Consider the following 23,147-nt stretch of genomic DNA (forward strand, 5'->3'; position numbering starts at 1 on the left):
TCATTCGTGAGGTGATTCGAAATATTGCAAAATTATATTCATTTATGGATTTAAAATCCTGGAGACGCAAGTGCGTCCATTCATATCGGACTTAATGAAGTATCACCGTTTTTTTATGATAAAACCCTTCTTCAAGGTCTTTTCAAAGATCTGCAGGATCTTTTAATGTGAGATATTCATTTTTCAATCCTTCATCAAGATGACGACGAAGGAAAATCATGGCTTTAGCTTTATCCTTCTGGGATGCATTATTCTCAGCCTTCATGGTATCTCAAAGATCCATTGAATCAAGATGGATTTTAGCATCTAATATCTATGATAAATAATTGTTTCCAGATATCAAGAGCATTAAATTTAATATGAGAGAGAGTTTCGACATAATGAAAATTTGTTACCTGAGTCTTCCTAAAAATTTGATCAGAGTCTCGTGCTAATAACGTATTGTAAAATAAATAACTAACGAAGATATAATAAATATAAAATAAATAAGTATAAATAGAAGACTCTAATTTTAATATTCACCAATATAATTATCTTAATATAATAATAGAAAAAACTTATATATTTACTATTATTATATATTAGTAGCGTATGAAAGAGGGAGGATAAAAATTTAATATAAAGAGAGAGAGTTGCTTTTTATTTTATTGCTGTGTGTAAAACAAACGAAACTTCACCTATTTATACAGATGACAAACCTTTAATTTTAATTTTCATTAACTTTCAATTTGTGTTAAAAAACTATTCCTTCAGCATAGGAAAAGTTGGCTGCCTAATTTTCGAATTGAGAGAGATATTGAGAAAGATCAAGAATTCTCACTATTTCTCATAAATAGACATTCAATTTGTTTTTATCACAACAAACATAAAATTAATATGTTTATATTTTTAAAAATACTTTAAAAAACTAAGTGAAACTCTAACCAATTATTTAAAATATTTGTTTAACAATTAACATTAGATGTACTATTATCTAGGAAGATGTGCAGATAAGGTTAGCTTGGGATTAGTCAAACTCAAACCTAACCTCAACCTAATTTTATTTTATTTTATTTTTATAAAACTCAACCCTAAATTTATGAGATAATTTCTAATTTATAATACAGCATATAAAAAAATAGTAAAATTAATTAGTGCAGCAGCCAGCAAGGCAGCAACTACCAAGAACAAATTATTTTTAATTATTATTTTTTTTTTAAAAAGTAAAGTATATTCCATCGACAAGTACCTCAACAATTTTAAATTTTTAATATTTGTAAAAATGTCCAAGGTTTTTATCCCTAGAAACCCAAAACCCAAAACACACTCTCACTATAAGCCGCTTTGTTTCTCTTCCCCAATCACTTCTCTGTAGAAATCCCCACATACTGAACTCTCTAAAGTTCGCAACTTTCCCACAGAATCTTCCAAAATTCACCTTTTCCATTTCAATACATCATATCGTTCTCATCTCTCATTAATTTCTCTGTTTTTCAATTTTTGGATTCCAATTTCACAGCTTGGAATTCAAAGAGAGAATGGAGAACCTTAATTTAGCCCTTGTTTCTTCCCAAAAACCATTGCTTTTGGGGCATTTTGGTGCAAGAGATGCTAAAGCTAGAGACGTTTTCAACAGAAAGCACTTCTCTATTGGGAGCGTTTTCATTGCTCCTCAGAATTCCAGATACCGTGTTTTTGCTCTTTCTCACTCGAATGCTACTAGGGCTCAAGCTGAACCAACTCAAAACCAGAAATCTGGTATTTATATTTGTATTGATATTTTAATTTTAATTAGCCGTGTTCTTTTTGCTTGATTAGTTGATTATTCTCTTGTATATGTAATTATATTGTTTAGGTTTTGTGATACATATAATGAATGTAATTGGATAAGCTTATGGGATAATAGTATGTTTGAATCAAAATAAAAACTTTATTATTCTTTTATTTGACTTTTTATTAGAATCTTGTCAAAATATATGCACAAATTTATGTATTTATTATTATTATTATTTTTAGATTACCACGTCTATATTTGTTATGATTAGTATTGAAGAATAAGAAATAGGTGATGGGGTATGCTGGAGCCTTATAAAGTTTGTAGACTTGAAGCTGAAGTGGTAGTCATAGTTTACATTGATGCTATTGCTGTGTTGTGAACTGGATTTACTATGATGGCACTTCTGTTAATGGACCGAAACTCAGAAGTGCATAGTGAATGCTAGTGAGGATAGGCCTTTATATTGAGATATGTTGAGATTTCAAGGGTTTAATAATTGTTCATAATTCAGAGTCATTTTTTTCCCAGTTAGATATGCTTGGTGGTAGGCACCAATTGTTTTTGGAAATTGGAAGGGGGCGGAATGTGATCTTTTGAGTAACTTAGTTTGTGCACAAGGTTGATTGGTTTTTATGCAATTCTGTTGTTTATCCAAGTTTGGAGGAAAAGTGCATTGAATATAATTTCCATCTTGGCAGTGTTTGTCATCTAAATTGATCCCCTTATTGTATCTTGTCATTTGTCAATGACTATTTTCTGTACAAGTGAATATATATCGATGTTGGTATAAGTATCAAATTTGGTATACAGTGCAGGAGAAGCTGATCCTGAAACATTTTGCTAGCGTCTCTTCTTCGAGTGGTCAAGAAACAACATCATCAGTTGGATTTAACCCACAAACATCACCATCTCCTTCTTCAACCATGTAATCTTTAACAGATTTCCCTTTCTTGTCTAAATGTTGCATTGATTATTTGTCCGATCTCATAATTCTTTTGCTGGTCTTTATTGGGGAAAATATTTTGTTAAGGTATCAGAGACATTTGGATGAGTTCTTTGGTGTTGTTTTCAATTTACTTGTATCTTGTGCTTAAAGATTGTTATTTATTTATTTGCTATAGAGGGTCTCCTCTCTTCTGGATTAGTGTTGGTGTTGGGCTATCTGCGCTGTTTTCATGGGTGAGAACCATATCCCCAACTGTTTTCTACATAAATAATTAGTCCTTTTATTAATTAATTTATTTTAACATTTTTTTCTGTATGTTTATTAAATTGTCTTTCCAGGGAGTTGGAAGATTAAAGGTGAGTGCCCCTTTATTGCAAGGCATGGGTTTGATCGGGTGCGTTCTTTCAATTCCATTGTGGTAATCGGTGTAAGATCTAAAAGAGATTTTACTATATATATGATCTTCTAGGATTAATTTTGATATTTGCTATTATTTCCTTATTTGATTAGGGTTAGGGTTTGAACTATTATATTCAGTTAAATAGGGATAGTTGATCTTCATTTCTATCACAATATATTCAGTTAGAATAATATAGCCATAAATTTTCAATCTTTGTTTTCTGGCTCCTCCTATCTTAGTCTAACATTCTCAACAATAGCTTAGATCTTATTCATAGTCACCAAAAAGTAACTTTCGGAATACTTTCCTTATACCAAAAAGGAAACTTCAGATAGATAGAAAAATAATTTCATTAGAAAAGAAGAGAATTTCTAAGACAGGAGGATAAGAGGCCAATATGAAAGCCAAGAAAAGAAAAAAAGAAGAAGAAATAAATGATCTCCTCTTTGGTCTTTGATCGCATAAGGCGTAAGCCTAACATCAAAGATATTAAATGAATACTAGTATTCGTTGCACTCCAAAAGATGATAAATTATGATACTCTTAGTCACTCATATATTGGGAATCATGGATGTGTCTGATCCTTTGTGAAGTAGCATTACTCGAGCCTTCTCGTGGTACTTTTACCTGGTTCCTTCTTCAAGATATGATTGCAGGCTGCTTGCAAAACTAATCTAAATAGGTATTTGCACCTTTACTACTAAGAAATGATTATCAAAGTTTGGGTGAATAATTTGATAAATCCATTTGATGTGTTATTTATGTGTGCTTCATGGTTAACTAATTGTTTAAAATCCTGCCTAACGATTTTCATTGCTACGGTTCACCTTCTCTAGATTACCCTTTATGATGCAGTTCTTGTGAAAATATAGTGCAGTTGAAAGGCTAAAAAGATAGATCTAGGGAGATTATCCATGCATATTTTGTATTCACTTCTAAAAGTATTGACCCCAAAACATGATGTATCAAATTTTAAGAGCAAGATAAAATGAAGATCATCTCTCCTACAACTGTAGAAGGAACACAATGCTAGTTTAGATGAGCAACATTCTTTCTTCTTGAATTTTAGAGATTGAGATATTTGCATATGCTTAAATTGTACAGTATATACCAGTTTTAATCAACAGTATGCCTATTTTTAATATTTGTGTTGTTTGTCATTCATTCTTTTTTATTGAATCCCATATGGTATACAATATTTTGTGTGCGTGTGTTTTCTTTATAATGTCAGCTTTTATTTGTTATATTTTTGTGGTGGTTACTCCTTGTGTACATGAATAAGTGTCTTTGAAAGAATGTTGTACAAGAATCGAGAAACCATTAAATTAGCTCAATTGTAGAAAATACATTTATACCGACTGCATTACTCTTTCTTTTCATAAGATTACAATTGCTATATTTAATTGGGGTAGTAAATATAAGGGTGAAACTGAAAAAAGTAAAATTAGTTAATGCTTCGTAGATATGCAAAATGACAAATAATGACTTTTTCATGGAAAGAGGAAGTATATTAGAAGCTGATTAAGCCTATGTTTCATGGGTTTACACTGGGGTTTTTTGTCATAACTTTTGCTCGTGACATTGACATTTCAATCCTCCAGAAATATGCAATGCAACAAGCTTTCAAGACCATGATGGGCAGCATGGGCCAGACAAATTCACAAAACAACCAATTTAGCAGTTCTGCATTTTCTGCTGGATCTCCTTTTCCTTTTCCAGTGCCTTCAGCACCAGCATCAGGACCTACTTCATCTGCCGGTTCTGAAGGTACTCAATCTAGGTCACCTTCCACACAAAGTTCATCTCGGTCTTCTGTTACAGTAGATGTATCTGCAACAAAAGTAGAAGCACCTGCTACCACCAATGTCAAAGATGAAGAGGAAGTAAAAAATGAACCCAAAAAAATGGGTAAGATACAACATCTTAGCTCTCCAATTTCCTTATTGTTGATTGAGACATGCTTCTTGTGAAATTTATTGAGATATGCAATAGCAAATGACTAATATGAACTACAAAGTGCATGCAACAAATAATATAATATAGAACTTTGTTCACTGTTAAGAACTAGAAAGTGAAAAGGAAAAAAGAGAAGAGGAAATTAGAAATAGAAGGCCATCCTTATCATTTTGAAATTCTTTCTATATAAACAAATTTACTTTTAAGTTACGTTACATTTATTTTTCAATATAAAATTATTCATATAGATATAGGTGTTTTGAAATCTCAGGGTACATTTTACATAGTTAATGTGAAAACGTGAAGACTATCTTTATAAGTAGAGAGATTATCTTCGATGTTCATAGTTTCTATATTTGCATAAAAATTTGACACTTTTCATGCTGGAATTTCCTAATAAGTTTTACATTACAGCTTTTGTAGATGTTTCTCCTGAGGAAACTGTTCAGAAGAGCCCATTTGAAACCTATAATGATGATGAATCGAGTTCATCCACGGAAGCTCGGGTTCCAGATGAGGTGAGTAATTTAAGATGCAACCTTTGCTAAAAGAGTTTAATGGTTTGTATTTATTCTTAATACGTAATATGTAAAATTATGAACATTTGTTGAAGGTTTCTCAAAATGGAGCTCCCTCTAACCAAGGTTTTGGTGATTCACCTGGTTCTCAATCTACACGTACGTAAGATTCAGTTCAAATTGAAACTATTACAATTATGTTTTATTGCTTTCAACACTTTGTAACGTAATACATGTAATCAAGCCTCAATTTCAAGGAAATGTTTAGAGAAGTCCTGTCAAATCGAAATTTGTTCTTGGTGTTGTAGTGATTGCACATACTCATTGATCCTGCTTTCTTTTGTTGTTTTAATGATGGCCAAGGGTAATTCACTTGTCTTTGTACTTTGCACTTTGCTAATGAAGCCTTTCTTCTCAAATATTATTTAACTTTTGACACAATTATATATTCAATGCTTTGATTGAAACAATGTCATAGATTAAATATGCATAGTTCTTGTTCCAATAACCATTGTTTCCTAATCATGTTTTTACAGGTTTGTTTGGATGTTATTTAACCTTGTTTGTTATTTCTAAATATTTGTTGTTTGTCTTAATTGCTGAGGTCTAAATATGCACTTGTTTTTCTTTGGATAGGAAAATCAGTCTTATCAGTGGAAGCCTTGGAGAAAATGATGGAAGACCCAACCGTGCAGAAGATGGTTTATCCGTAATATTAGTTCCTTTCATCTAGATGGTTGTCTTTTGCATTTCTATTAAAAAATTTATTTTGGCTGCGATGGTTTGAATATGGACAACTTCAAGCAGATCCTTATTCTATATTAATTTGAAAAGTAACTAAAGATCAAAGTGGTTAATATCTCAGTTTTTATCGTATTTGCTCAGTGTTTGAGGGGAAGCCTCTGCCTTTGCATTCTTTTCTTATCCTTTTTCCTTATAAACTTCCCTTTATCCTCAAAATAAAGTGTTAAAAGGTTAGCTGCTATGTTTTTGAGTTGTGACTGTTCTTTAGAGCTAACTCATTTCTCCATGCCTTATGCTGAACCTAGATGAGTAAATATGTCTTTTTGCATTGTTAATTGCTTGATGAAAAGTTACAGATATCATTTGTTTGCTTTTGTATATTGTTTGAAATCTTCTACCCCTTACCCAGAAGTTTTAATTTTACTTTTTGGTACTGTTGCAGTTATTTGCCCGAGGAGATGAGGAACCCTACTACCTTCAAATGTAATTCTCTATGCTTGACAAGTTTTTTGTCTTTTGGGTTCTGTGCAGTGCTAATAAATCATTTGAAACCACAATGCTGACTGTTCACAATATGTTTTTCATTGGAGGTCCTTTTCCTTTTGTATATATTGGTTTAAAATAGTCTTTGGACCAAAAATCACGTTTTGCTTGTTAAATAGAGTAATAGACTTACTAATTCTTATATAACATCTTAATATGATTGGCCAATGGGTTCTAATTGCTGTATTGTTGCGCTTTTGACAGGGATGTTGCAGAATCCACAGTACCGTCAACAACTCGAAGAAATGCTGTTAGTTCTTGATACCCTTTCTGCAGTGTGTTTTGTTCCACCAATGTTCCCATTACTTAGATCACCTTGTCTTCGTTTGGTGAATTTGATCAACTAACTGAAATCAATGCTCTTTTTCTTTTTTTTAAACCTTTACGAATTAGAAAATAGAAAGCTCCTATTTTGAGTTTTGAAAAATGGTTATCCTGAAGGAAATGATTATCTTCCTTCCGCTTTTGTACAAGAGCCATCAATCTAGCATATGGCTAAAGAAAGTAGACTTTCGGATAGAGATAGGAAAAAAAAAGGGTTTCGTGGTTTGTTGATCCATCAAATAAATGCAATAATTGGTAAGAATAAAAAAAAATACAATAAGTACAGTAATTTATTGTATAATATGTACAAAGGGCAGTTGCTTCTTAATCGTAAAATAGTAGCACAAATGGGTATTTTAAAGGGGAATTGCCTTATGATTGTCAACAAAATCATAATATAAAATAAGAATTCCCTGGACAATGAACTCCAGGAAGGCAGTAGAGTAGCTTGTTCTCTTAAGTTTCATCATTTTCCTTGTTATTATTTATAGATTGATCTATATTTTAGATGCTCTATTGCTGGGATTCATATGGTGCTATTACCTGTGAGTTTAATCTTGTGTGCACAGCTACAATTAGATAAATCTATGCATATTTTCTTGGTGTAATAGTTTACAATCTTCTTTGGGGTGATCTGTAAATTTTCATTTACGCTTCCTATTTCTTCATATGTAACTTCAGAAACGACATGGGGGGAGGCACTGAATGGGACGGTCGAATGATGGACACCTTGAAAAAATTTGACATTAACAGTCCTGAAGTTAAGCAACAATTTGGTAAGAAATTGATTGCTTTTTAATGTAGTTCCACTTCCCCCCCCCCCCCCTTTTATCTAATATTGTTGTTTTTTTTGTCTTGAAAATATTATTAATTATTTGAACATCATGATTGTCTTGAATATTGACCCAAAAAATTGTTCATATGTTGGTTCAATTCGTAGACAATATTTTTCTTTTAAGATTTGGTAATGCTCAAGTATGAATCTTACTGAGTAGTTTACAATTTTTTCTTTCCATTTCATCAGATCAAATTGGACTTAGCCCAGAAGAAGTCATTTCAAGGATTATGGGTGATCCTGAAGTTGCGAGGGCATTTCAAAATCCGAGAGTTCAAGCAGCAATCATGGATGTATGTTCTTTTATTTTAAGTACATTATCGTTAAAATCTGCATATCAAAACTTTGAATGCATTTTGTTGTGCTTGCAGTGTTCAGAGAATCCAATGAATATCACTAAATATCAAAATGATAAGGAGGTATGCTGATACTTTTCTAATACTTTTTTTTTGGTGTTTGTGTGTGTTCTCAAAACTCTTTCCAGAAGTTACTTTTTTTCAACTTACTAAAAAAAAGAGTAAACCTTCAATCTTGTCCTAGAGGAAAAAATACAAGGACAAAACCATTCCTTAAGATTTAAAAATGACAAATTTGTATATTGCCATTCAGAAAGGGTGATAGATTAATCCTTCCACACAAAATCATACATGTACGGGATGATGAATCTGTCCGATCTTTTGAATGGTAAGGGACAAATTTGCTTTGTAAGGAAATGACAAAGGATGAATTTTTCACTTTCAAATCTTAAAATCAGGACTAGATTGCGAGCAGAAAATTTGTTTTTTCTAAACTTTTGCTAAAAGGTTATGAAAAGTTCTGGTTCATATTTATTTCCTCTTGACTTTACAGGTTATGGACGTGTTCAATAAAATATCAGAGATGTTCCCCGGAGTAAGTCCACCTTGATTTCATTTGTGCATTGTTGTTTTGCTGGTCAAGTTTTTCCATTCATGCCTTCTCAGATGAGCAATGAGATAAGCTCTCTCTAACCACAAGGAACTTTACAAACACTCATTTTCTCATGGATCGATCCATACTGCATGCAACAAGCTCACTGGTTTTCAGCTTCATGGTGACCATACACACAATAACTGGCTGGCCTGGGTCTAATCGTTTCCCATAGTTGGAATTTTCTCTCTTTCTTTTTTGCTGAAATAGTTGAGATTGTATATTTAATTTTTTTTTTTTGAGGCATTGCATTTACAGTGTGGTTTTTATGTACTTGGAATAATGTTCTTAGATAGGCCTAGCTAACTTGAACTTGAGCTATCAGAATTGAGGTTAAATCTTTCATGAGCATAAGCTGTCGTGTCATTGAACTATGTACTATAAGTGGTAAAGTGCAAAATGTCAAATACCCTAAATAAAGCATGCAACACAAACCGTGTAACGATTGTAACTATTGCCATTTACTTGGTTAAGTCGAAAAGACGCCATGCATGATCCGGGAAAATTATATATTCATAGAGCACTAAAGTAGATTTTTTTTTTTTTTAAAAAAGCGAGATTATATAGATGAAGTACGATTCGGTGCTCTCCGATCATAAAATTGCAAGAAACAAGAGCTCGATATACTAATTTTCAAGGTTCTGAAAACCGGTTTGGACTAGTCGGTTGAATTGGTTTAACCGTGAACCGTTGAGGAAAACGATTCGGGTAAACAGCAAGACCAATTAGCCCTAAGCCCCCAACCAGATCCAACTTCCAGAACTTAGAATGCCTCTCTCACGCGGGGCTCCTTCCAATCTCATTGAGCTCGTCGTCCCTCACCTCCTCGTGCCGCCGGTGTCGTCCTTCGAACAGCCACCATCAGCTTGCTCCCTTCCCCTCCATCGCGCAGCAGCCATCGCAACCTTCCTTTCCTTCCATTGCGCAGCCATCGTGGGAACGTCGAAGCCTTCGTCACGCACCCACGCTGTTGCTAGCTCTGTTGGTCACTCGGTTCGAAGGTGCTATGCTCCACCACTGCTCCTTGTCTTGGTCACTCGGTGTCTCTGAAGGCGTCTTCAAGCTTCCAGCCTTCTAGGTAATATATTTTTGGATATCATTGTTTGATTAATTGATTGAATAATTGTTGCAGTCTTGCATGTCTCTGTCTCCATAATGAGTATGGTTGAATAATTTTTTGATTTTGTGAAGCTCTGTGAACTGAAGTCACTGAAACTCTGTTGCATGTCTCTGTCTCACTAATGAGTATGGTTGAGTAATTTTTTGATTATGTGGAGCTCTGTGAACTGAAGTCATTGAAGCTCTGTTGCATGTCTCTGATGTACTGATATAGTGATACTGAATTACTGATATGTGAGTTAATGATATTTTATTTTTCTTTGAGCTGTGAAGTATGAACTGATTGAACTGAAGTTACTGAACTGAACTGTGAATATCAATGATGCATAGTTTGTTAGCCAATAAAAAAAAACCCTGACAATAGAAAATAGTTTGTTAGCTAATTGTAGATAGTGTTAGTTAGCAGTCACTAAAAGGTGGATATTTTGTTATTTTGATTTGTCCATCTCAACAGCTTTACTAGCTTATATGCTCTAATGAGTATATATATATATATATATATATATATATATATATATATATATATATATATATATATATACCTACTTCAATGTATGAAAAATGATATGAAGTGATCAATTCTGTTATGTGAGATCATTTTCTCTCTTTCTCATATTGCGTTTTTAACCAAAAACTAACTACTTAGTATTTTCACTTAGATTCTCAACTAGTATGAAGTTTTATCGTTGGCTATTCATTCTTGTGACAATTTTACTGCCTTTTTGTATTTTTTATATTGGCTTTGTCTTTTGTTTATTCTTGTTGCTGTGTTTGACTTAGGGGTTGTAAGTTTTGGATTTGATTTGGCTTTGGGCTCTCATTTTGTTGAACTAATCAGCCCCACAACCTGTTAGTTGTTATAACATTTTTGTTGTTCATTACTAAAATTAGCTTTAATTATGTGTATTTTTTTTCGAAGTATGAATAATAGTATAAATAAAAAAGTACTTAGAAATAAGAGGTAATGATCAAATCAGTACTCGAAAGATTTAAACGCTGATATTTTGGTACCTCACTATTGTTATTGACAAAATGGTCCTTAAAAGATTTTAAAATTTGACAAGCATACCCACAAGTTCGCCGGAGCACATCTCCGACAAGTACAGTGCTGACATGGCCACTACATTTTGATGACATGGCAATCCCCCCTCCCCCCACACCCTACTTCTTCCTTTCTTCCTTTCCAACGCGCTTCTCCTTCTCCTTCCCCCTCCCCTTCCTGAATGCACTCTCCCCCCCTCCCCCAACCCTAATTCTTCCCTCCCCCTCCCTAACCCTAATCCCCCATCCTCAATGCACTTTCTCTCTCCTCAATCCAAAATCTCTCTTTCTGAATCCTAATCCCTCTTCTCTTGTCCCTTTGAATTCTAATCCCCTTTCCAACACAGTGTCTCACACTTTCAACTCACTCTCCCCCAAAATAGCAGTGGAGTTCAACCTTCTCAGTCTTACAGAGCTAGTGTCATCGACACTGCACTGTCGCCATCTCGTCATTCGAATCTTCTGCGTACGCCAGTGTCGTCTATCTCCTTTGTGGCATTGCGTTGTCTGTGCGTCTTCACCGCTGTCGCCTTCATAGTCGCTGCCATGCCTCCTCTGTCTGGGTTCCATCTTGACTCCATCGTGTCGTGCCCTCTCTGTGTCTGGTGTTCTTCTATTCTTACTTTGGAGGTGGTGTATTAAGTTTTATTTTATTTTATTTTGATTATTGTATATGAATTTGTTTGTTTTCTCTGAGTTTTATTTTTATTAATTTTTTTGAATGATAATTTAACCTAAAAATTTGGGACAATTCATGATTTGGAACAACTCTGTTGATGTTGAGGTTGTTGTTGCTGTGAATGGTGGTGTTGAGGGAGGGAGAGGGGAGTGTGTGTGGGGAAGGGGGAGTGGTGGAGATTATTGTTGCTGTTGATATTAAGGCTATTGTTACTGCGAGTGGTGGGGTTGAGGGAGGGAGGGGTAGTGTGCGTTGGAGAGGGAGAGTGGTGGAGGTTGCTGCTGCTGTGAATGGTGGTGTTGAGGGAGAAAGGGGAAGTGTACGTTGGGGAGGGGCTTGTGATACGGCGGAGACTACAATGGGGGAGAAGTGTGCGTTGGGATGGGGGCTGTGACAGGGAGAGAGGGAAGGGGAGGGAGTGTGCGTTGGGGAGGAAACTTTAGGGGTGGTTTGCCAAGTCACCAAAACACGGTAGCTACATCAGCATTATGCTTGACGAAAATTGCTCCGGCGAGTTCGGCGGCACGCTTGTCAAATTTTAAAATTTTTTAAGGACCATTTTGTCAATAACGATAGTGAGGTACCAAAATGTCAACGTTTGAATCTTTCGGATACTGATTTGGTTATTACTTCTAGAAATAATAATGTATTTGTAAAAAAATAATAATGTATTTATAAATAATAATTTGGCTATTCATTTTGTGTATTTATTTATATTTTATATATTATTTTATTATAATTTAATTATTTTATTTGAATTACAGTTAAATTGGTTAAACTAATAAGGTCCAGTTTGGATAATCAACTTAATTAAGCTCCTTCTGATAAAATAACTTAAACAATAAATGACTCTGTTAAAAGTAACTTATAAATAAGTTATTTTGTGTTTGGATTCTAAAAGTGCTTATTTTTATAGAAATGTGATGAAAAGTAGAAGTATTATGAGAGAAGTTATTTTTTAACTTCTCTATAAGCTGCTTCTTAAAAAATTGCAATTTGATTTTGAAAATTACACTAGACATTAATACTACTACTTTTCATAAGTCAATTTAGCATTTAGATAGCGTGATATTAAAAAACTAAAACCGAAAATCTCATACTAAAATAAATCTTAATATTATATTTAGTATAAAAGTGAACTGAATTAAATTATGTTTATGCCTTAATATTATATTTATTTTAAAATAAAAATAAAAACTAAAATATTTAAAATTACAATAATACCCTTAAATTTAAAATCTAACTCTAACCCAAACACAATTTCATTTTTTTTTATCAAACTCCAACCCCTTTCTTCTCTCCCATGAAATTGTAACAGAGAAGGGAAGGTATCCTCCGGTCGCCGGCAGTGGTGTTGTTGCTGCCATGGTTGTGCCTCTGGGTCTGCATCACCACCGCCCGCGTCATTCACCACGCCGTTGTCCCTTACGAGCTCACGTCACTCCCACTTCTCTCCTTGCCGTCGGTCGCTCACCTCGCCGACTTGCCTCTCCGGTCTCCGGCCTCTGCCTACCTCGCAGTCCCTCACCTTCCTCCTCGTTGTCTCTCTCTGGTAAGCCCTCCTCTGCTCTGCTCGTGTCGAAGCGCTCACTCTCTCTCTCTCTGCCGGCTTGCCGTCACCGTTGGCTCCTCTGCCTCGTCCCCAGCGCCGCTTGTCTTAGTTTGCCTCTGCTTCATCCGTGCGTCTGCTTCCTCTGCTCGTGATTCCTCCTCGTTCCCGTTGCCGTCTTCTTGCTTATGCTTCTGCAGTGTGCGTGAGTTCACTGACTTCACTATTCGCTGAGTTGTTTTTTTATTTATTTTTTTTCATTTTTTATTCTATCAATTTTTTATACTGATTTTTTCAGTTTTTCAATTATAAATTTTGATGTGGGTTTAGATAATTTGTTTAATTTGATGTAATTAGTTATTATTGATTAGAATTAGATAATTGGTTCATTGCTTGCCGCCTCAGTTTCAGTTCATTGTCATGAATAGATGAAATACAGGTTCAACTCCGTTTTTTTTTTTTTGTAGATTGAATTCATTTTGTTGTATTTATAGTTTCAAGATAGTCCTTTTTTTAATTTTCAGTGCTACCAATAATAGATTATATAGTCTGACTTGGGAAGTTCAAAGTGAAGCAAGTTATTGATGGAAAGCAAGAGTACCTATTTGGCAAAGCTACTTCAGTCGTGCATTGCCAGCAAAGCTCTATCATCCGGCAAGGTTCTCCATGCGAGAATCCTCCGAGTGGGCCTTTTCTCCGACACTTTTCTCTCCAACAACCTCGTCCAATTGTACTCCAACTGTGGTGACATTGTCTCTGCACATCAAGTGTTTGCTAAAATGCCTCAAAAGAACATCTTCTCTTGGAACGCCATCTTGGCTGCCTACTGCAAAAACCGCAACTTGCAAGACGCGTGTTGTTTGTTCCTGGAAATGCCTGAAAGGAACACCATCTCGTTGAACACCATGATCAGTACAATGCTACGTGCTGGCTATGAACGACAAGCATTGGAGACCTATGATTTGATTATGCAACAAGGTGTTAAACCTTCCCATATAACTTTTACTACTGTTTTTAGTGCTTGTGGTGCTCTTTTGGATGCAGGATGCGGTAGGAAAAATCATGGGGTTGTGATCAAGCTTGGTCTTGACGGTAACATTTATGTAGTTAATGCCCTTTTGTCCATGTATGCTAAGTGTGGCCTTTCTGGGGATGTAATTCGTGTCTTTGATGACATTGATGAGCCTAATGAGGTTACCTTTACTACAATGATGGGTGGATTAGCACAGATGAATCAAGTCAAGGAAGCTTTGGAGATGTTTAGGCTCATGCTGCAAAAGGGGGTTCATGTTGATTCTGTATCTTTGTCCAGTATATTGGGTGTGTGCGCAAAAGGAGGATTTGATGAAAGGGACATTGGTCTATGCAATCAGAGTCATGGAAAACAAGTGCACACACTCTCAATTAAACTGGGATTGGAGGGAGACATCCATTTAAGCAACTCGAAGCTGGATATGTATTCGAAAATAGGGGACATGGATAGCGCTGAAAAAGTTTTCGCGAATATGAGTCGGCATAGTGTTGTTTCTTGGAATGTGATGATAGCTGGGTATGGCAACAAATGCAACAGTGAGAAAGCTGTGGAGTATCTCCAGAGAATGCAGTGTTGTGGATATGAACCGGATGATGTTACTTATATCAATATGCTAGCAGCATGTGTCAAGTCTGGGGATGTTAAAACCGGGCGTGATATATTTGATAGCATGCCTTGCCCGAGTTTGAGTTCATGGAATGCTATACTCTCAGCCTATAGCCAGAATGCAGATCATGAAGAGGCACTAAAAATGTTTAGAAAAATGCAATTCCAATATCAGCTTCCTGATCGAACTACATTAGCAGTTATTCTTAGTTCATCTGCGGAACTGGGACTTCTTGAGGCTGGAAAACAGGTTCATGCAGCCTCTCAGAAGTTTGGGTTCTACGAGGATGAGTATGTTTCAAGTGGTCTTATCAATGTGTATTCAAAATGCGGGAAAATGGAGTCTTCAAAGAATGTATTTAATAAGCTGCCCAAAGTAGATGTTGTTTGTTGGAACTCAATGATAGCAGGGTTCTCAATAAATTCTCAGGACAATGAAGCTTTCTCTTTCTTTAAGCAGATGCGCCAATGCGGCTTCTATCCTTCAGAGTTTTCATTTACTACCATTGTGAGCTCTTGCGCAAAACTCTCTTCATTATCCCAGGGACGCCAGGTTCATGCTCAGATCATAAAAGATGGTTATGAAGATGACATATTTGTTGGCAGTTCTCTTATAGAAATGTATTGTAAATGTGGAAATGTGGATCAAGCCAGATACTTTTTTGATATAATGCCAAGTAAAAACACTGTTACCTGGAACGAAATGATACATGGTTATGCACAGAATGGATATGGTGACGAGGCTGTTTCCCTTTACAAGGACATGATCACATCTGGTGAAAAACCTGATGATATTACTTTTGTTGCCGTCTTAACTGGTTGTAGCCACTCTGCATTGATCGATGAAGGAGTTGAGATATTCAATTCAATTCAGCAAAGATTTGGAGTGGTGCCAAAGTCAGATCATTACACTTGCATCATAGATTGCCTCGGCCGAGCAGGGCGATTCCAGGAAGTAGAAGTGATCCTAGATACTATGCCATGCAAGGATGATCCAGTTGTTTGGGAAGTGGTTTTAAGCTCATGCCGCATTCACACTAACTTGAGCTTAGCAAAAAGAGCAGCGGAGGAACTCTTCCGGTTGGACCCTCTGAATTCGGCATCTTACGTGCTTCTAGCAAACATGTACTCTTCTTTGGGAAGATGGGAGGATGCAAGGGCTGTCAGGCATCTAATGAGTGATAATAGGGTCCGCAAGGATCCTGGTTATAGCTGGAGTGAGCACAAGAATGATATTCAGAACATTATGGAAAACAATCTGTAGATTATAATCTTCCACCTGATTGGCAACAAGTTCAATTAAGAAATATGATATCACTGTGATAGTGGATGAAAAATCAATGCCATCTTTACATTAGAAATCCTATACATACATGTAAAGCTCACTCATTTTGTTGGCCTTGAAGTAGGAGGTGGCAGCACCTCACATCATAATTGGGTCGTTCATCACTCCATGAGTTCTTCGCACTGCAAATTCTTCAGAGGGTGAAATTGGGTGCGGGCATGTGGTTTGTGGTGCAGTTCTTTCCCAATTTGGTGGCTTCTTTTTCAATTGATGCGTACAAGTGGTGGGAGTGGAAGCAGTAAGCTTGCTTTGCAAGCTGCTTCTTGTCCTATTAATAGCAAAGTTCACTTATGGGGTTGGTAACCATAGCGAACCGAAACATGATAGAGACATTGATGGCAGCAAAGCGGTGTCTTTTCCATGGCGGAATATGGCGGAATGGGATTCAAAGGTATTCATGGCCGCCTTCTTCCATAATTGCTCCAACCACCTCCGCTTTGCTCCCCAATCTTAACAGTAGTGATTATATATACCATTTACTAATGTGATGGGTCTATTTATAAAATACGTCACGTAAATAATAACTTTTGGAGCGAAATTTCACCTGTTTTGATAGGATTCGTAGTAAATAGAGAGCAGTTGATGAAGGTTATATATAAACTCAAAAGATAATAAATGCTTTACTACCCAAAACTATATCATTTCCATGCTCATGTGGTTGCAACGGTACACGCACCATTGTAGATAACGAAATACATTGATAACTTTGTTTCGTTTTGCACTATCTAATGACAAAAGGACATACATGTTCACCATTTATTATCGTAGAGGACCTAATTGATACTTTTTTTTCCTTTAAGGACTAATTAGTCCGAGGTCGAAATCCTTATGGATCTAATTGTCACTTTACTCTATGAATAATATGTCGACAATGACTTGCTTTGGTTGTTTATTTGTATTTGAGATAGTTGTGTCATTTTATTTTAGTCTTTCGACAGAGATTTATGAACTTAGCTTTTAGTTTTTTGTCCAAATTTAAGAGCTTAGTTTGTGCTCTCTGCTTTTCATGTGAACATCATAACATCAGGAGTATCTTCCCATTTGGACTTTCCCTCATCTAGTTATAATTGGCATTATGGTTTGTGCTATTATGACCTGAAGTGTATGAATATAAAATTGATTGAATACAAAGCAAATTCCGAACACCCCTTTATGGGCCCTATATTTTGATGTGCATATCTATGTTTGTACTTTCCAACCTTTTGTGATCCAATCTCCCAAATAAGTTTTGTTATGCTATTATTATTTACTCTGTGATGTATACCCTATGATTTAAAGGAATGCATTTTTAAAAAACCAAGTGCAATGGATGTGGAACATAAGAGGAAAGCTAGATTGGTTGGAAAGCTATGATCATATATATGCTCATAAAGTGGGGTAATTTTTTTTCCTATGAAGCAGGAGCAGACAGCATCCCCATGACTTGGTTTGGCCATGAGAATTTCACAGACCATGGAATTGGGGTGACCACTTCCTTCTCTTGGTAATTTTTTTTGGGCATAAATGCAGATTCGGGTGTGCTTCTGAAGGCTTGTTCTGCAGCAACTTGGGTCAGTCATAAGTTGTTTGAATCTCTGAAGTTGTGGTGGCTTCTTTTTCAATGGATGATTGGATTTGGTGGAAATTTAGGAGTTGGAAGCAGTGGAATTGATTGCTTGATTCAACCCTTCTTTTTTGCCGTTGAGACTAAGTGGAAATTCTAATTTTCCATTTTGATAAGTATTATGCTTTCAGTTCTTGATTATTGAATTTAACTACGAAAGTAGATACAAGAGTTTAATTTATTGTTTATGTTTTCTGTTTTGCAGCAACTTCAGAAGATGAAAAATACAAATTTTCATGTGTATGATGAGGTAAAAGGAACGGATTCATGGGATTTAAAGATCTGGGAAAAAGGGAACTAGTGACAACAATATTACTATGATATATGTATTTAAGTAGCTGGTTATCCGGCCACAATGTCATAGCTTGATTTTCATAGTTATCATAGTAATATTGTTGTCATAGTAATATTTTAAGATTGTTCTATAATTATTGTTTTCCCAGATAACACTTTAGACAACAAGCAAATAAATCTGGTCAGGGTGTTGTGTTTTTGCTAATTATGAATTATGAATTGGGTAAGGTATTTGTGGCTTTAGGACTTTTTGGTTTGGAATCAATGCAAGAGGGTACAACAAATGTTGTCTCAGCTTGGGAGTAAGGTGGGTGCACTACTATTTGCGTGTTGGGAGTATTTACCTTAAATTTTGTTTTCTTTCCAGTGATTCAGATTTTAGTCCCTTGAGGCTCCTAGCGTTTAGAGTTCAAGAAAGGTTTTATCCATTACTAAGTAACTTTTTGTAAACTCATATATTTTTTCTCTATAATATTTATTTCCTCAAACCACCTTATTCTATTGTTGCATGCTTTATAATCTATATCTATATATATGAAAAGAAAGAATCCGATCATTCATGTTAATAGATTTGTTCAATGTACATACAAAAGTAGCATATGAAGTTTAAAAACGGCTGATATTGGATCTGATCTGATCAGATGATTTTAGTGCGGATCGGATTGAAATTTTGGTCATATCTGATCCGGATCCGATCCGCGTTCACCTTTAAACACAAAATCTAAATTCAATAACATACTTAAATTGATATTTGGAATAATAATGCTGAAATTTAGATTTTGTGTTTAGATTTTGTATTCCAAACACAATAGGTATATATATACAATCCGCGTTCACCTCTAAACAGAATTGATCACTTCATATCATTTTTCATACATTGAAGTAGGTATATATATACACACTCATTAGAGCAGAGGAGCTGTTGAGGTGGACAAATTAGAATAACAGAATATCCACCTTTTAGTGACTACTAACTAAAACTATCTGCAATTGGCTAACAGAATATCCACCTTTTAGTCAACGTGTTTGTTTGTCAGGTTTTTTTTTTTATTGTTTCCCCAAAAGATTCAACAGAAGACATCATATTTGGAACATCACAACTTTAGCACTTCCCTGTTCCTAAATGGTTGATAAATACTAGTGTCCAGAACCCACTACCAATATTATCCTTTCATGTGATTAACAAAACACAAACTTGTCACAACTCACAAGCAAGCCAAAATCTACGTTCTACACATTCTTCTTCAGCCATAATGTAACATACAAAGCCATCTTGTACAAGAAAGCAAATATTCATGGAAAAAGAAACAATTTATTCCAGTATAAGGCCTGAATTCAACGCAGGTAGCTACCATGTTTTAGGCTTAGCTATATCAAGAGGCTCGAGCAGTTTGACCTGTACCGAGAACTAACCAAAATTGTATTTACAGGAGAAGAAAGCATGATGATCATGTGCTGGAGAATGTACCAATCATATTCGTGTTATATCCAAAATTCAAACCAGCTGCTAGTACCACTCCTCCTTTTGAGTTGATGACACAAATCTAGCCTCACGAGTAGTTTTTGTCCATTGTATTAGCAACTTGAAAGGAACAGTATGAAACTGATTACTTTAATTTATTCTGAAGTGTTTCTGAAGTTAACCATGTATATCGCAGCTATAGTAACGATGGCCCCGACTAGCTGTACAGGCGTGAAGGTCTCCCCGAGATACAGAAACCTGAAATACCAAAGCAAAATGTTTGAATCATAAAAGGTAAAACCCAGATACATTGACATGAATCTGAAAGTTCAAAAGAATAAGTGTAAATCCCTAGAGAAAATGTGAGTGGCACAATGTACAACAAAATGATAGGGCCAGGTCACACTTAGGAAGATTATGAACGATGCATCAAGGTGGTGGTTCTCTTCCAAAAATGTGTGCTTTTAGTTGTAAACTTGTAATAGGTACTTTCTTCTCTTTAATATTCTACTGTTAAAGAATAGCTATATCACCAGTCACTTGTTATTTATTTCTGATTTCATTCTCCCTACTACGTAACAAAAAAAACCTGAAAATTCTGTTCCACAGTAAGGCAGCCTTACCCAAAAATTGAAGCAAACATTGGGGTCAAAAACGTAAGTGAACTGAGCTTGGTCAAGCTACCTGCAGCATATCACAAGTTGCAAAATCATTACACTGCATCTTTGAAAACCAAAAAGAATCTCATAGCTAAACAGGAGCCAATGAACTATTCTAACTTCATATTTATCGTGGAAGCTTGAAGGAATAATAAAATACTCATCTGCATAGAAAGAAAAGAGGAATATCATGACATCAGATATACAAACCTTTAGTTGCACTATAAAAGAACACACCATAGCTCACAGCACTTCCAAAAATGGATGTGTAGAGTAGTGCCAATATATCAGTTGAACTGTACTCTTGAAGACTCTGACTGAGAGCAGGATCATTGTTAAGAATGGAGAATGCCACTAGAGGGAGGCCACCAATAACCATATGCTGCAACAAATATGGCAGGGTAAACATTTGAGCTATGCTTCCACCTAAACAATGCTGCCATCTGCTAAATAGCTTCTTCCTATCACTTGCCCAATCCTCTTTTCTTAGACAGGTATAGTTTTCTTTTAGATAAAATAATCAATAAGATACAAGCCTAAGATCTATATGATACATTTTCACTAGTTATAGAGAGTTTAGAGACAATTATCTTTATGATATATGATGATCCATAACAAAAACTCCAACACATCCAAGGTCATATAGTTAAGCACAAATTGCCATCTTGTATTACCAAAAAAGTATTGCATTTTGTCTGATCATTCCTAGATTGGAAGAACAATACTAACCAAGCAATTTAGTTTCATAGTATCCAAATGTGGTAACCAACATGAAATCAACAAGCATTAGATTCTATAAATAGATTTGGAGCCTACCCATCCAGTTGCCATGACAGGATCAGAGTACTTGGAGACCCATCGAACCATAACTGTGCCAACTGCCATACTCTGGGCTGCAAGAAGCATCCACCACTCCCCACTTCCCCATAGTGAGAAATTGCTTTCATCAAATGACAGCACCGGTAACTGCAACAAACACGGTGATCCTTCACTACCAAACAAACATATAGAAGGTAACTCATAGGTAGTTGTACCTTTTGGGCTGGTAACTGTTGCACCCTTCATATATTTATAAAACGGGTAATTTCAGGTTGTGTTTAATGAGTAGGATAAGTAATTTAGTGCCTTTGGTATAAATGCAGACTCGAAGTTTACCTCGAGTAATACAAGTCCAACTACACCAAGGACTAGACCAGCAGCACCAACAATCCCAATGGATTCACCAAATAACAAAGCTGCAAGCACAGCTACTGTCAAAGGTTGTGAATCAATTATAACCTGCATTAGAAAGCACCGATACTTATTTAACGTAATGTGATTAGTTGAAATGCAGTTACACTAATAATAACAATAACAGTAGTCATAAATAAGAGATTAACTGCAAACATACGCTGCCCAAACCAGCCGAAGTCCTCTGCAACCCTTCTGCAAGAAAACCCTGTTTACATTAACATCACACCAATCAATCAGCATTGCTTTCAATTCCCCTTCATTCTAAACAAACAAACTAACGAAGTAACAAATATACTGCCATAGAAATTTTCATAACTTTTGAGAGCATAAGATATGAACAGACCTGAAAGCAAGCTGCATCAACTAATGCAAAGAGAGAGATTGAGAGCCAGGCATCGAGTCCCGAAGGGAATGGTCTTCCCCTTGAAGCAGCGAACCCGACGAGGAGGAACCCGGCAGGTATTAGCCGGAACGCCGACACAAAGAACGGGCCTGTCTTTGGAATCACCTCCTTCATAGCCACCATTGCAGTTCCCCAGAAGAAGAACGGTGATACCAGCACTGTCAATTCCCAAAGCCCTTCTGCAAGGCACTTCAATGATTCACCTTCTTCAATCCACACACAAGATAACTATAGTTAAACAGATTTCTTTTGTTACTGACAGTTATTAGTTAGTAGTGTGGTCCGTTACTGACAGTTACAGACTTACAGTTAGTTATTAGTTAGTTAGGGAAATTGACTGATACCTTGTTCCTTATTGTTCTCCGAAGATAACGATACGGTGCCGTTTTGTCCCTGTTCTTCATTGGCGAAGGGTGCAACGCACTCGACGTCTTGGCCGGTGCCGACGCAATCTAGGGGGGAAGAAGGAGGGGGATCTTGGAAGTCGAGCTGTTGTTGTTCGGTGCCGGTGGGAGTGCAGGAGACGGTGAATGGTTTGTGTCTAAGTGAAGTGGTGCGCGGAACCCTAAATCGAATGGAACATGCAGCGGTAGAAGATGGAGAAGGAAGGAATGGGAAAGTGTTGATGCGAAATTGAGAACTGCGAGAGTTGTGAATAGAGAAGTAGCGGCCGGCGGTGGCGGAGGGAGAGGTGCAGCAGCACGCCATGAGTGTTGTGTCGGAAAATATGTAGCGGGAAAAATGTGTGGTGGTTATAACCGCTAACTGCACCTGAAACACTTCATGGATGTATGATCTTTTTACAAAGCATGGGTCCCTAGCATCACACGTACTTGTATATTCTTCTCCATATAAACCTTTCTTATAATTGAACGCAAACTAATAAGAATTTTAGATTAACAAGTATTAAGAGTTCAAATTATATTTTTTGTATATAATAGTTCATTTTGGCCATATTTTTAAATAATGTTTAAATTGCATCTCTGCGACAAATTAATTCAATACTAAATATGTATCTAATTATATAATATTATGTTAATAAAATAATTATTTTTATATTAATATTATATATATAAAAATTAATTATTAAATTAATTATTTATATAAAGTACATAAAAATACAAAATATATAATTAAAATAAATTAAATAA

At 35.7% G+C, this 23,147-nt stretch overlaps 3 protein-coding genes across 26 annotated transcripts; 2 read left to right on the forward strand and 1 right to left on the reverse strand.

Annotated features, from left to right (window-relative positions):
* Window positions 1–1,226: 1,226 nt before the first annotated feature.
* On the forward strand, window positions 1,227–9,324 carry LOC112794696 (protein TIC 40, chloroplastic). Of its 2 annotated transcripts, none has more exons than XM_025836679.3 (15): window positions 1,227–1,737; window positions 2,567–2,681; window positions 2,878–2,935; window positions 3,041–3,058; window positions 4,704–5,010; window positions 5,473–5,576; window positions 5,672–5,735; window positions 6,213–6,285; window positions 6,763–6,803; window positions 7,068–7,113; window positions 7,869–7,963; window positions 8,212–8,315; window positions 8,394–8,441; window positions 8,872–8,913; window positions 8,962–9,324. In XM_025836679.3, the coding sequence occupies exons 1-15, from the start codon at window positions 1,518–1,520 to the stop codon at window positions 8,986–8,988; spliced, it is 1,362 nt and encodes a 453-aa protein (XP_025692464.1). In that variant the 5' UTR covers window positions 1,227–1,517; the 3' UTR covers window positions 8,989–9,324. The 2 variants fall into 2 exon arrangements, with proteins under 2 accessions (XP_025692464.1, XP_025692470.1); XM_025836685.3 differs by having other exon boundaries at window positions 8,985–9,324.
* A 3,732-nt stretch (window positions 9,325–13,056) lies between these two features.
* Window positions 13,057–18,727, forward strand: LOC112794708 (pentatricopeptide repeat-containing protein At4g20770). 13 transcript variants are annotated; one of them, XR_011881802.1, is made up of 5 exons: window positions 13,057–13,563; window positions 13,883–16,733; window positions 17,852–18,061; window positions 18,151–18,195; window positions 18,468–18,727. XR_011881802.1 is itself a non-coding variant. In XM_072236694.1 (2 exons), exon 2 carries the CDS (start codon window positions 13,943–13,945, stop codon window positions 16,259–16,261), a length of 2,319 nt encoding a protein of 772 aa, XP_072092795.1. In that variant the 5' UTR covers window positions 13,057–13,563; window positions 13,883–13,942; the 3' UTR covers window positions 16,262–18,727. The 13 variants fall into 13 exon arrangements, 2 of the variants coding, with proteins under 2 accessions (XP_072092795.1, XP_072092800.1); XR_011881797.1 differs by having other exon boundaries at window positions 17,744–18,061; window positions 18,151–18,727; XR_011881788.1 differs by having other exon boundaries at window positions 18,151–18,727.
* Window positions 18,728–19,453: 726 nt separating this feature from the next.
* LOC112794773 (WAT1-related protein At3g02690, chloroplastic) lies at window positions 19,454–22,893 on the reverse strand. Of its 11 annotated transcripts, none has more exons than XM_072236717.1 (9): window positions 22,341–22,893; window positions 21,937–22,175; window positions 21,751–21,798; window positions 21,516–21,638; window positions 21,395–21,419; window positions 21,177–21,351; window positions 20,571–20,803; window positions 20,325–20,385; window positions 19,454–19,959 (listed from the first exon to the last, which is right to left on the reverse strand). In XM_072236717.1, exons 1-9 carry the CDS (start codon window positions 22,702–22,704, stop codon window positions 19,857–19,859), a joined length of 1,371 nt encoding a protein of 456 aa, XP_072092818.1. In that variant the 5' UTR covers window positions 22,705–22,893; the 3' UTR covers window positions 19,454–19,856. The 11 variants fall into 11 exon arrangements, 10 of the variants coding, with proteins under 10 accessions (XP_072092818.1, XP_072092808.1, XP_072092820.1 ...); XM_072236707.1 differs by having other exon boundaries at window positions 21,937–22,199; XM_072236719.1 differs by having other exon boundaries at window positions 20,571–20,742; window positions 21,177–21,346; window positions 21,937–22,202.
* Between the last annotated feature and the right edge of the window lie 254 nt (window positions 22,894–23,147).

Source organism: Arachis hypogaea, chromosome 1 (genome assembly GCF_003086295.3).
Source record: "Arachis hypogaea cultivar Tifrunner chromosome 1, arahy.Tifrunner.gnm2.J5K5, whole genome shotgun sequence".
Classification (NCBI taxonomy): domain Eukaryota; kingdom Viridiplantae; phylum Streptophyta; class Magnoliopsida; order Fabales; family Fabaceae; genus Arachis; species Arachis hypogaea.